The sequence below is a fragment of the Eriocheir sinensis genome, chromosome 36, assembly GCF_024679095.1.
Source record: "Eriocheir sinensis breed Jianghai 21 chromosome 36, ASM2467909v1, whole genome shotgun sequence".
NCBI classification, from domain to species: Eukaryota; Metazoa; Arthropoda; class Malacostraca; order Decapoda; family Varunidae; genus Eriocheir; species Eriocheir sinensis.
In genome coordinates this window covers 12,550,724-12,563,165 of record NC_066544.1, presented here as the reverse complement: position 1 = coordinate 12,563,165, position 12,442 = coordinate 12,550,724, and the positions used below count along the sequence as shown (strand labels likewise).

The window sequence follows — 12,442 nt, the reverse complement described above, 5'->3', positions numbered from 1 at the left end:
ATGAAAGAAGAGGAAGGGAAAGAGGGGAAGAAGAAGATGGAGAGGAGGAAGACAAAGGCAGATGAGGAAGGGGATTAAGAGGAGAATGAGTGGAGGAAAAAGTGGCTTGAGATGACAGGAGAAGGTGAGGGATGAGGGAAAATGAGGGGGCGGGGGTCGTTAGGAGGACGGGAAAGCGATATGGATGAGAGAGAGAGAGAGAGAGAGAGAGAGAGAGAGAGAGAGAGAGAGAGAGAGAGAGAGAGAGAGAGAGAGAGAGAGAGAGAGAGAGAGAGAGAGAGAGAGAGAGAGAGTTAAAATTCTCCCTCCACAGTATTTTCACCAACGAACTCTTGAGATAAAAAGAATAGTGAACTTTGTGTCTCAGTTAAGCCTCTCCTCCTCCTCCTCCTCCTCCTCCTCCTCCTCCTCCTCCTCCTCCCCCTTCTCTCGCTGCCTTTGAATGCTTTGAAGTCGGAGAAGAAAGAGGATAAGCAGGAAGAGTAGCTGGGAGGAGGAACAAGAGGAAAGGGAAAGAGGAAGAGGAAGAGGAGGAGGAGGAGGAGGAGCTGCAGAGACGGGTCATGAAGTGCGTTTGGTGAGGACGAACGAACACACACACACACACACACACACACACACACACACACACACACACACACACACACACACACACACACACACACACACACACACACACACACACACACACACACACACACACACTATCACACACACACACACACACACACACACACACACACACACACACACACACACACACACGGCGAGGCACAAGATTAGATTGGATTGGGTGGTCCTTGTGTGTGTGTGTGTGTGTGTGTGTGTGGCAACAGGGAAAGTAATGATGTAATTTTCTTTCTCGACTTTTATTTATATTTTATTTTATTTTATTATTTATCTCATTTATTTATCTATTTATCTGATCTTTTTTTATCCATGTTTTCATTTATTTATTTATTTTTATATTTATTTATGTATTTTTATCAGTATTTCCTTTTTTTCTTTTCTATTCCTCTTTTGATTTTTTCTTACTTTCTTTTCTTTATTTATTTATTTATGTGTTTTTATTAGTATTTTATTTTGCGTGTTTCTTATTCTTCCTTTTTCTTCCACTTCTTTCTTTTTCCTCTTTATTTTCTTCTTTCCTTTTCCTTCTCCTTCTCTCATTAGTCCTCGCGTTCTATTTCTCTCTTCTTCTCCTTTCTCCTCCTCTTCATTTCCTCTCATCTCCTCTCTCTTCCTCCTCTTCTTCCTCCTCCTTCTCCTCCTCCTCCTCTTCATTTCCTCTCGTTTCTACTCTCCCCACCTCCTCCTCCTCTTCCTCCTCCTTCTCCTTCTCCTCCTCTTCATTTCCTCTCATTTCTACTCTCCCCTCTTTCATTCTTTCACTCCTTATCGCTTTTAACTTCTTTACCTTCTCTCCTCCTCCTCCTCCTCTTCTTCTTCCTCCTCCTCCTCTCCTCACTTTAATTTTCATTTCTTTTCTCTCTTCCCCCCTCCTCCTTTGGGTACTTATTTCCTCTCGTTTAAAGGGGAGAGAGAGAGAGAGAGAGAGAGAGAGAGAGAGAGAGAGAGAGAGAGAGAGAGAGAGAGAGAGAGAGAGAGAGAGAGAGAGAGAGAGAGAGAGAGAGAGAGAGAGAGAGAGAGAGAGAGAGAGAGAGAGAGAGACAATATATTCAGATTTTTCAATATTCTCCACGATTTAACTTTTATTGAGCATCACCATCATCATCATCATCATCATCATCATCATTATATTCTCTTCTTTTTCTTCCTTTTTTTTTTTTTTTTTTCCCTCGACGCCTTTCCTCTTCAAACTGTGACCTGTTCTTCTGCGCCTCCATGTTTCTTTAGGCTACAAGCTCACCTGTTTCCTGCTCTTACACGCTTCCATGTTTTTCTAGGCCAAAAGCTCTTCTGTGTCCTGCTCTTCTACGCTTCCATGTTTCTATAAGTCAAAAGTTTTCCTGTTGCCTGCTCTTCAATGCTCCCATGTTTCTGTAGGCCACAAGCTCTCCTGTTTTCTGCCTTTTTACGCTCCCATGTTTCTTAAATCCAAAAACCTCTATTGTTTCCTGCTGTTTTATGTTCCCATGTTTCTTAAATCCTAAAGCTCTCCTGTTGCCTGCTCTTTTATGTTTCCATGTTTCTTAAATCCTAAAAGTCTCCTGTTTCCTGCTCTTCTATGCTTCCATGTTTCTTAAATCCAAAAGCTCTCTTGTTTCCTGCCTTCTATGCTCCCAAGTTTCTTAAATCCAAAAGCTCTTCTGTTTCCTGCTCCCTTATGTTCCCATGTTTCTTAAATCCTAAAGCTCTCCTGTTGTCTGCTCTTCTATGCTTCCATGTTTCTTAAATCCAAAAAGCTCTTCATTTCTTCCCTTATGTTCCTCTTTCTTAAATCCTAGCTCTAAAGCCTCCTGTTGTCTGCTCTTCTATGCTTCCATGTTTCTTTCTCTTCCGCCCTTCTTCTCCTCGTCTCTGGATCGGAAGCTTGGCGCAGATTACCTCCCTCTGCTGCATCCCAAAGCGTGAGTCCGCGAGGCTGGGAGGGCTGGACAAGGCTGGGTTAGGCTGGGAAGGGTTTCATAAGATTCGGTAAGGTTTGAGTATGAGTCTTTACAGGGTTTAGAACTTGGGTAAGAGCTTGGTACGGTTTGGTAGCTCTTTGTTTAGTTTGTTAAGGTTTGTTAAGGTGTTCAGTAAAAGCGAGGCAGGACTTGTCAAGGCTTAGTAGGACTTGGTAAGGCTAGGCTAGAAGAATTTGAGCTTGGGAAGGTTTGGTAAGCTAGGTAGGACATGTCAAGGGTTGGTAAGGCTTGGTAAGGTTATGCTGGGGTTGGTAAGGCTTGGCAGAGTTTGGTAAGGCTTGGCACTTTGCAAGGTTTGGCAGAGTTTAGGGTTTAAAAGACTTTGGTTTTACTTTGGTAAGCCGCAGAGTTTTGTAAGGCTTTGCAGAGTTTGGTAAGGCTTGGCAGAGTTTGGTAAGGCTTGGCAGAGTTTGGTAAGGCTTTGCAGAGTTTGGTAAGCCTTGGCAGAGTTTGGTAAGGCTTGGCAGAGTTTGGTAAGGCTTGGCAGAGTTTGGTAAGGCTTTGCAGAGTTTGGTAAGCCTTGGCAGGTTTGTAAGTTTGCTGGCTACAAGTTTGTAAAGGCTTGGCAGGATTAGTGGAGCTTGGCAGGATTTGGTAAGGCTTGACAGAGTTTGGTAAGGCTTTGCAGAGTCTAGTGGAAAGCCCAGCAGAGTTTGGTAAGGCTTGGCAGAGTTTAGTAAGGCTTGCAGATGACTCTGTTTAAGGCTTGGCAGAGTTTGGATTCCAAAGGCTACTTGGCAGAGTTTGGTAAGGCTTGGCAGCCTGGCTAGAGTTTGGTAAGGCTTGCAGAGTCTGGTGTTGCCAGTTTAGCTTGGCAGAGTTTGGTATGGCTTGGCAGAGATTGGTAAGGCTTGGCAGAGTTTGGTAAGCCTTGGCAGAGTTTAGTGAGCAGCAGAGATTGGCTTGACTTGGTACGGTTGATGAGGAGTTTTGGTAAGGCTTTCTGACAGGGTTTGTTGGGGCTTGACAGGGCTGGGACACGCCAGGAAATATGACGGGCGTTTCGTGGCAATCTTGTGCAATCTCAGCTTGGACGCGGACCCTGACGCGCTCTCACACACACACACACACACACACACACACACACACACACACACACACACACACACACACACACACACACACACACACACACACACACACACGTTTTTTTCTTCTTTCTGCTTCGGTTCTTCTCCTTTTTTTTTATTTGTTTCTTTATTTGTTTTCGTTTTTTTTTTAACTTCTAAGGTCTTAATTTTTTTCATAGATTTTTTTCTGGTTTTGTTTTAGAGCGAGTCGTTTTCTGAAAGGGTTTATGTGTTTTCCGATATTATCCTCCTCTTCCTCCTCCTCCTCTTCCTCTTCCTCCTCTTCCACTCTTTGTTTCTCCTCCTCCTCTTTCTCCTACTTTTTCTTTCCTGTTCTTATATTTGTTGGTATCGTTGTTTGTCTTCTTTTTCTTCTCCTTCTTTTCCTTCTTCTTCTTATCCATTTTCCTCCTCCTCCTCCTCCTCCTCCTCCTTTTCCTCTCGTTGTCTTCTTCTCATTTTTAGTATCGCTGTTTCTCTTCATCTTATTATTATTATTATTATTATTATTATTATTATTATTATTATTATTACTATTCATATTTCCCCTCCTCCTCCTCCTCCTCCTCCTTTTCCTCTCGTTGTCTTCTTATCATTGTTACTAACGCTGTTTTTCTTCATCTTATTATTGTTATTACTATTCATTTTTCTTCCTCCTCCTCCTCCTCCTCCTCCTCCTCCTCCTCCTCCTTTGTCTTCCCGGGAGGAGGAAAACAAGAGGTGAAGTACAGTGCCGCGCGGCTTGAGGTGAGCAATGAATATTCTCACCTGGATGTTACCTGAGAGGGACACGTATAAGGGGAAACTCTCTCTCTCTCTCTCTCTCATTGTAGTTGATTGAATACAAGACTGTACCACCTACAAACACCTAAGAGAGAGAGAGAAGGAGGTGGAAAGAATTGGTATGTGTGTTTGTGTGTGTGTCTGTGTGTGTGTGTGTGTGTGTGTGTGTGGAGGGGACGCAGGCGGGAAGATAATAAGAGTACGGACGTGACGAGGACAAGGAAACAAGGGAAGGAGACGGACAGGCTTATACAAGGGGACAAGGAGGGACAAGGAGGAGGAGGGGGAGGAGGGGGAGAGCGTGCGGGCAATGTGTTGAAAGAAGGACAGAGAAACACGTAGATGGGAGGAGGAGGAGGAGGAGGAGGAGGAGGAGGAGGAGAGGGGGGAGCGAGGTCAAGGAAAGCTGAGAAACGAACTAAGGGAGTGACAAGAACATAGCCAAGTGGATAAATTAGACGAAGGGGAAGGAGAAGAAGGGAGGACAAAAAGAGTGAGGGTAGAGAGAAAGAAAGGGAAAAAGAAGGGAGGATTAGAGAGAGAGGAAGAAGAAGAAGAAAAGGTGAGGATTGAAGAAAGATTAGCAAGGGAAAGAAGATGAAGGAGGAGGAGGAGAAGGGAGGGACGAAAAGAGTGAGGGGTAGTGAGAGAAAGAAAGGGAAAAGAAGGGAGGATTAGAAAGAGAGGAAGAAGAAGAAGAAAGATTAGCAAGGAAAAGAAGATGAAGGAGGAGGACGAGAAGGGAGGGACGAGGAAAGTGAGGAAGAGAGGGAGAGAAAGAAAGGGAAAAGGAAGGGAGAATTAGAAAGAGAGGAAGAAGAAGAAGAAAGATTAGCAAGGAAAAGAAGATGAAGGAGGAGGAGAAGAAGGGAGGGACGAGGAAAGTAAGGAGGAGAGAGAGAAAAAAAGAAATGGAAAAAGAAGGGAGCATTAGAAAGAGAGGAAGAAGAAGAAGAAGAAAAGGTGAGGATTGAAGAAAGATTAACAAGGGAAAGAAGATGAAGGAGGAGAAGAAGAAGGGAGGGACGAGAAAAGTGAGGAAGAGAGGGAGAGAAAGAAAGGGAAAAAGAAGGGAGGATTAGAGAGAGAGGAAGAAGAAGAGACGAAAAGGTGAGGATTGAAGAAAGATTAGCAAGGGAAAGAAGATGAAGGAGGAGGAGAAGAAGGGAGGGACGAGAAAAGTAAGGAGGAGAGGGAGAGAAAGAAAGGGAAAAAGAAGGGAGGATTAGAAAGAGAGGAAGAAGAAGAAGAAAGATTAGCAAGGAAAAGAAGATGAAGGAGGAGGACGAGAAGGGGGGAATGAAAAGAGTGAGGGGTAGAGAGAGATAGAAAGGGAAAAAGAAGGGAGAATTAGAGAAAGGAAGAAAAAGAGGAAGAAAAGGTGAGGATTGAAGAAAGATTAGCAAGGGAAAGAAGATGAAGGAGGAGGAGAAGAAGGGAGGGACGAGAAAAGTAAGGAAGAAAGAGTGAGAAAGAGAAGAAAAGGGAGAGAGAAAGGAGAATGAAGAAAAGGAAGAGGAAGAAAACAAGGGAAAGGAGATGGGGGTAGATGAAGAAGGGAGGAACGAGAAGTGTGAGAGAGAGAGAATGAGAAAGAGAAGAAGAAAAGAAGGGAGAGAAAAGAAAAAGAGAAGAAGAGGAAGAAGAGGAAAAGGCGAGAATTGAAGAAAAAGGGAGAGAGATAAATACATAAGAGTAGAGTGATAAGGAAGGGAGGGACAGACAGACAGACAGATAGACAGACAGACAGATAGACAGACAGACAGACAGACAGACAGACAGGAGGATATACTCGACCTGAAGGAAGAGCGACGAGGCGTGACCCGAACAGAAGAAGGAGGAAGGAAGGCACAAGGAGGAGGAGGAGGAGGAGGAGGAAGAGGAGGAGGAGGAGGAGGATGTGAGATGGAGCAGGACACGGTAGGAATGGACAAGCTAGGACAAGCGGAGGAGGAGGAGGAAGAGGAGGAGGAGGAGGAGGACGAGGAAGAGGAAGAGGAGGAGGGAGATACAAGAGGAGTACACCAGAACAAGTTTATAGGATCTCCTCTTTCCTCTTCCTCTTCTTATTTTCCTCTTTAATTTTTTTTTCTGCTTCCTCTATTTATTCTTCTTTCCCTTCTCCTCTTGTTGTCCTCTTTCTTTTTTTCATTTCTTTTACTTCCTCTACATCTTCCTCTTTCCTCTTGGCCATCTCCTCCTCTTCTTTGCTTCCTTTACCTCCTCTTCCTCCTTCTTCCTCTCCTCCTCCTCCTCCTCCTCGTCGTCCTGCTCTTTATCATCATCTCTCTCTCTCTCTCTCTCTCTCTCTCTCTTTCTCTCTGTCTCTCTCTTTCTTTCTCCTGGTTTCTCGTTCCCTCCTTAATTTTTTCTTTCCTTTCTTCGCTAACTTTTTTTTTTCCATGCCGAGTTTTGTTTGCTCCTAAATGAATTACACCCCTTTAAAACTTTAGGCATTAGTTTGGCGAGTGAAAAATGTATACGAGAGTGTTTTTGTTTTGCTTGTTTGTTTGTTTGTTTTGTGTGTCGGTGCATAATAATTAAGTGGCGTCTCTCATTACTAAAAACAAAACAAAAAAGTGAAACATGAACACACACACACACACACACACACACACACACACACGCACACGCTTATTCACACACACACACACACACAAAAAAAAAAACATACATTACCCTCCCCGCTACCCCCTCTTCCCTTCCCCCTCACCTCTCTCTTCTACACCCTCACACTTCCCCTTCTTCACCCACCCACAACTCCCCGATTCCCCACACTCATACCCACCCCCACAATCCCTTTTACCAATCCCCCTTCCCTAACTTCCCTTTTCCCCAACACTCAGACACTTCCGCCTCCTCCCCTACGCAATCTCTTCCACCCGCAATCTCACTCCCATTTCCTCTCTCTATATATATATATTCCATTCTCATATCCACCCATTCCCACCCCTTCACTAACACCCACAAGCAGCTCCCATCTCTCACACTATCTACACTCACACCCCTTTCATTTCTCTTTCTCTCCCTCTTTCCTCTTCTTTCCCTTCTTTTCCTGCCTCCTTTTTTGTAATTCTATTGCTTGCTTTACCTATTCCTCCTTCCTCATTTTTTTTTTCTTGTCCTGCTTCTTTTTTTTTCTTCTATTTTCTCTACTTTTTTTTATCTTTCCTCTTGATCTCCTTCTCCTCTTTCCTCTTCCTCTTCTTCCCCTTGCTCATTTTTTTTTTTCATATTATGTTGCTTTCTCTGCCTATTCCTCTTTCTTCCTCTTTTTCTTCTTCCCATTCTAACAATAATCTTCCTTTCACCTGGACACTTAACACCTCCTCTTTCCCCTACCTATTCCTCTTTCTTCCTCTTCTTCTTCTTCTTCGCATTCTAACTATCATCTTCCTTCCACCTACACACAAACACCCCCCCAACTTTCCCCCATCCCTTTCCCCCATCTCCACACTTTACCTGGGGGAGTCATAGTCAAGTCTGTGGGTGTCCCGGAACCAGGTAACGGCGCCCACGTTCTCCGAGTGGGTGTTGACGCGGCAGGTGAGGCGGATGGTCGAGCCCTTCTGGATGTACACCTCCGCTGGGCCCTCGATCCGCGCCTGCTGCACTGGAGGAGGAGAAGGAGAAGGAGACAAACGTTAGGATTAAGCTCACGTTCTTAGTCACACACACACACACACACACACACACACACACACACACACACACACACTAAGACGCACATCACTGCCCAGCAACTTATCCGGAAACACTACTTCAGCTTCCTTTCTGTCTGTCTGTCTGTGTGTCTGTCTGTCTGTCTTTGAAGGCGTCCATTCTTGCGGTCACTTCTCCGTCCCTTCCCGCCTTTGATCCTTCCTCTTGCCTCGAATAAAATAAAAGAATCCATCTGAACTTTCTTTTTGTTCTCTTAAAGTTGGCTTCTGTGTTTTTTTTTAAAGGGGGAAGGAGGAGGAGGAGAATACCTTTGTCTTTTATTTGTGGGTGTTTGTTTTGTTTGTTTTCTTTTTGATTTCATTGTTTTTGTTTTGTTCTTTACTCATTTTCTTCCTTTGGATTATTTCTCTTTTTATTGTGGTTGTGTTTTCTTCCTTTTTATTTGTCTTTATTTTCTATTTTTCTTTTGTTTTTCTTCTTCATTTTCGGGGGATATTTTTTTCTTATTAATGGCTGTTGTTTTCTTTCTTATTTCCTCACATTTTTTTTGCTCTATAATTCTCTTGTCTTGGAAACCATTAGTATTATTTGTGGATGTGTTCGCTTCATTTGTTTTCTTCCTTTACCTGATGTGTTTCCTTTCTTTTCTTTATCATTTTATTTATTTTTATTTAGTTTATTTATTCACCGACTCATTTACTTTTCCTACATTTTTATCTCTTTGTTAACTTCTCTTCATCTCTCCTCCTCCTGTTATTTATAAAGTCCTTCCTCTTCTTCTTTTGTGTGCCTTAGAGTAATATCTTTGTACCTTGAGTGTTAATTTCCGTTCCTCTTATTTTTCTTTCCTTCTCATAAATTTGGCTTATCCTTCTCACACTTTTCCTTTTCTTTCTCTCTTTCTTTCTCTCACCTTTCTTTCTTACTTTCCCTTTCTTTACTTATCCTTCTGACACTTTTCCTTTTCTTTCTCTCTTTCTTTCTCTCACCTTTCTTTCTTACTTTCTCTTTCTTTACTTATCCTTCTGACACTTTTCCTTTTCTTTCTCTCTTTCTTTCTCTCACCTTTCTTTCTTACTTTCTCTTTCTTTACTTATCCTTTTGACACTTTTCCTTTTCTCTCTCTCTTTCTTTCTCTCACCTTTCTTTCTTACTTTCTCTTTCTTTATTCACCTCATAGTGTTTTTTTCTTATAGTTTGATCTGTCTTTCTTTTCTTTTCCTATTTTTTCCTATTTTTTTCTTCTTTTTCCTCCTCATTAACCTATTTTTTCTTATGTTTTGATTCGTTTTTCTCTACTATTTCTACCTTTTCTTTCTTTCCTCTTTTCTTTCTTTTTCTTCTCATTCACCTAACTTTTTCTTTCATTTTAATCTGTCTTTACTTCTTTTAATTTTTTCTACTTTTCCTCCTCCTCTTCCTCCTTCTCATTTACTTCATTTTATTTTTCTTACATTTTATTCTGTCTTTCCTTTACTTTTCCTTGTCCTACTTTCCTCTTCTTTCTTTTCTCATTCACCTCATTTTTGTTACATTATCATCTGCCTACTTTTTCCTTTTCCTTTTTCCTCATTTTCCTTTTATACTTTTCTATACATTTGATACTTTTCTACGTTGAATCTCTTTCTTTACTTCTCTTCATTTTGTCTACTTTACTTTCCTTCTTCTCCTACTTTCCTTTCCTTTTTCTCCTCATTTATCAATTTTTTTCTTACATTATAATCTTTCTTTTCCTTTCCTACTCTTTCTTACTTTCTCCTTCTTTCTCTCCTCCTTTAACTCATTTTGATCTCTTTATTTTCCTACTTTTTACTTTTCCCACAGTATTTTTTCCTTTCTAATTTAACTTTCTTTACTTTTCCTACTTTTTCTTTCTCTTTTTCCTCTTCTTTCTCTCCTCATTCTCCTCATACTTACAATGTGTCTCACGCCTTCAACATCCTCTTCACGAATCTAAACTTTCCTCATTAACATCCTCACGGTTTGGGGTCTTCTCTCTCTCTCTCTCTCTCTCTCTCTCTCTCTCTCTCTCTCTCTCTCTCTCTCTCTCTCTCTCTCTCTCTCTCTCTCTCTCTCTCTCTCTCTCTCTCTCTCTCTCTCTCTCTCTCTCTCTCTCTCTCTATAACATAGTCTCCCTTTAAATTTTACCTTAATCTCTACTCACATTTTCTCACATTATGGTTGTCTTCCTCTCCCTCTTTTTTCTTCCTCTTCCTTCCTCTTCCTCTTCCTTCTTTCCTCTTAGTTCCTTATCTTTCCTTCCTCTTCCTTCCTCTTCCTATTTTCTTCTTTGTCCCATCTCTTTTTTTTTCTTCTTTGCTTTAATTTTCCAGCTTTTCTCTCCTCTCTTTCTTTCTCTCTTTTCATTTTCCTCCTCCTCTCATCACCTTTACCTCCTCCTCCTCTTCCTCCTCCTCTTCCTTCTCCTTTTGCTCTCTTTCTCTTCTTTATTTCACCTCCCTAACGTCCTCCCTTCTCTTCTTTCCTCCTCTTCCTCTTTCCTCTTTCTCCTTTGCTTTAATTTTCTTCCGTTTCTCTCCTCTCTCTTTTTTCTTTTTTCTTCTTCTTTTCCTCTTCAACTTATATCCTTTACCTCCTCCTCCTCTTCCTCCTCCTCGTCCTTCTCTCTTCTCTCTTTCTCTTCTCCCTCTCACCTCCCCTTCTACTTTTCTTTTCTCTTCCTCCTCCTCCTCCTCCTCCTCCTCCTCCTCCTCCTCTCCCAGAACCTCCTCCTCTTCCTTCTCCTCCCTACATCTCCCTAACCCTTTCCTCTTTACCACTTCATATCCTTTACCTTCTCCTCCTCCTCCTCCTCCTCCTCCTCCTCCTCCTCTTTTTCTGCGTGATCTTTCTCTTCGCCCTACTCCTCCCTACATCTCCTTAACCCTGTCCTCTTTACCACCTCATATCCTGTACCTCCTCCTCCTCCTCCTCCTCCTCCTCCTCCTCCTCCTCCTCCTCCTCCTCCCTCCTCCTCCTCTTCCTCCTCTTCTGGTCGTAACATTATTAAGGTATTACCGGAACTCCCAACCTTTGCAACACACCTTAACTTTCTTACCTGTTCAATCTACCTACCTACCTACCTACCTACCTACCTTGCCACCTACCTACCTTCTTCCTTACTCTACCTATTTGCGACTTCTCCCCAAAAAAACAGCCTCCCCTCAAACAACCCCCCAGCCCCCCTTCTTTCTTCATTTCTTTCCTTTTTTTCTTTTCTTTCTTTTTTCTTTCTCTCCTTTCCTTTCCCCCTTGATTTCTTTTTTCGTTTTCCTTCCCATTTTTTCTTTACTTCTTTCTTCATTTCTCTTTACTTTTTTTTCTTTTCTTTTCTTTCTTTTTCTTTCTCTCCTTTCCTTTCCCCCTTGATTTCTTTTTTTTTTCCATTTTTTACTTTTCTCTCTTTTCTCTTCCTCTTCGTCTCTTCATCCTTGACTCTTTAACTCCTATTTTTGCTCCATTTCTTCTCCTCTCTCCCTCGTATCCTCCTCTTTCTTCCTCCTCCTTCCTTCCTCCTCCTTCCTCTTCCTTCTCCTCTCCTTCTCCTCCTCCCGTCGCTGTTTTTTTATTTTTTTTTCCTGGAGGAGTTTTAATAAGAAGTTAAAAAGGATATTATTATTTTATTATTTTCATTTGTTTCTTTAGTTAACGTTTATTTATTTTTTTGTTTCTCTTCCTTTCTTTTTCCTACATCGTTTTTCCTCTACTTCTTTCTTTCTTTCTTTCTTTCTTTCTCATTCCTTTTGTTTATCTTTCTCCTTCTTTCTTTTCTTTTTTGGTTTATTTCCTTTCTATCTTTTCCCCCAATCGTTTCCTCCACTTCTTTCTTTCTCTTTTCTGTCTATCTATCATTTTCTTTTCTTTTGCTTTTCTTTTTCATTTTACTTATTTTTCTTTTCCTTTCTTGTCCTTCCTTCGTCTTTCTTGTCAATATTTTTCTTTTTTCTTTTCTTTACCTTATATTTGCTTCTTGTTTTATATATATTTATGTCTTTAGTCTTTCTCTTCAACAACAAACAAATAAAGAAAAATAAATAAATAGAGAGAGAGAGAGAGAGAGAGAGAAGGAGGAGACACATAAAGGAGATAAAACCAAGTGGAAACCGGAAAACGGAAGGAGGAGGAGGAGGAGGAGGAGGAGGAGGAGGAGGAGGAGGTAAGAGGAAGGAAGTTCATGATAGAAAGTAGGTAACAGAAGAAGGAATAGAGGTTAGGAGAAAGAGGAAGAAGAGGAGGAGAAGAAGGAAGAAGAAGAAGAAGAAGAAGAAGAAGAAGAAGAAAATAATATCGAGTCCTCCTTTCTTAACCTTCCCATAGACTTCTTCCTTCTCCTCC

At 41.7% G+C, this 12,442-nt stretch overlaps 1 protein-coding gene across 1 annotated transcript in view; it reads right to left on the bottom strand.

Moving 5' to 3' along the window:
- Positions 1–12,442, bottom strand: part of LOC127007985 (kin of IRRE-like protein 1) — a 77,711-nt gene that overhangs the window by 9,537 nt on the left and 55,732 nt on the right. The window contains exon 5 of the mRNA XM_050879530.1: positions 7,907–8,057. Within this exon, the coding sequence (XP_050735487.1) occupies positions 7,907–8,057 (151 nt within the window). The remainder of the gene's footprint in view (positions 1–7,906; positions 8,058–12,442) is intronic.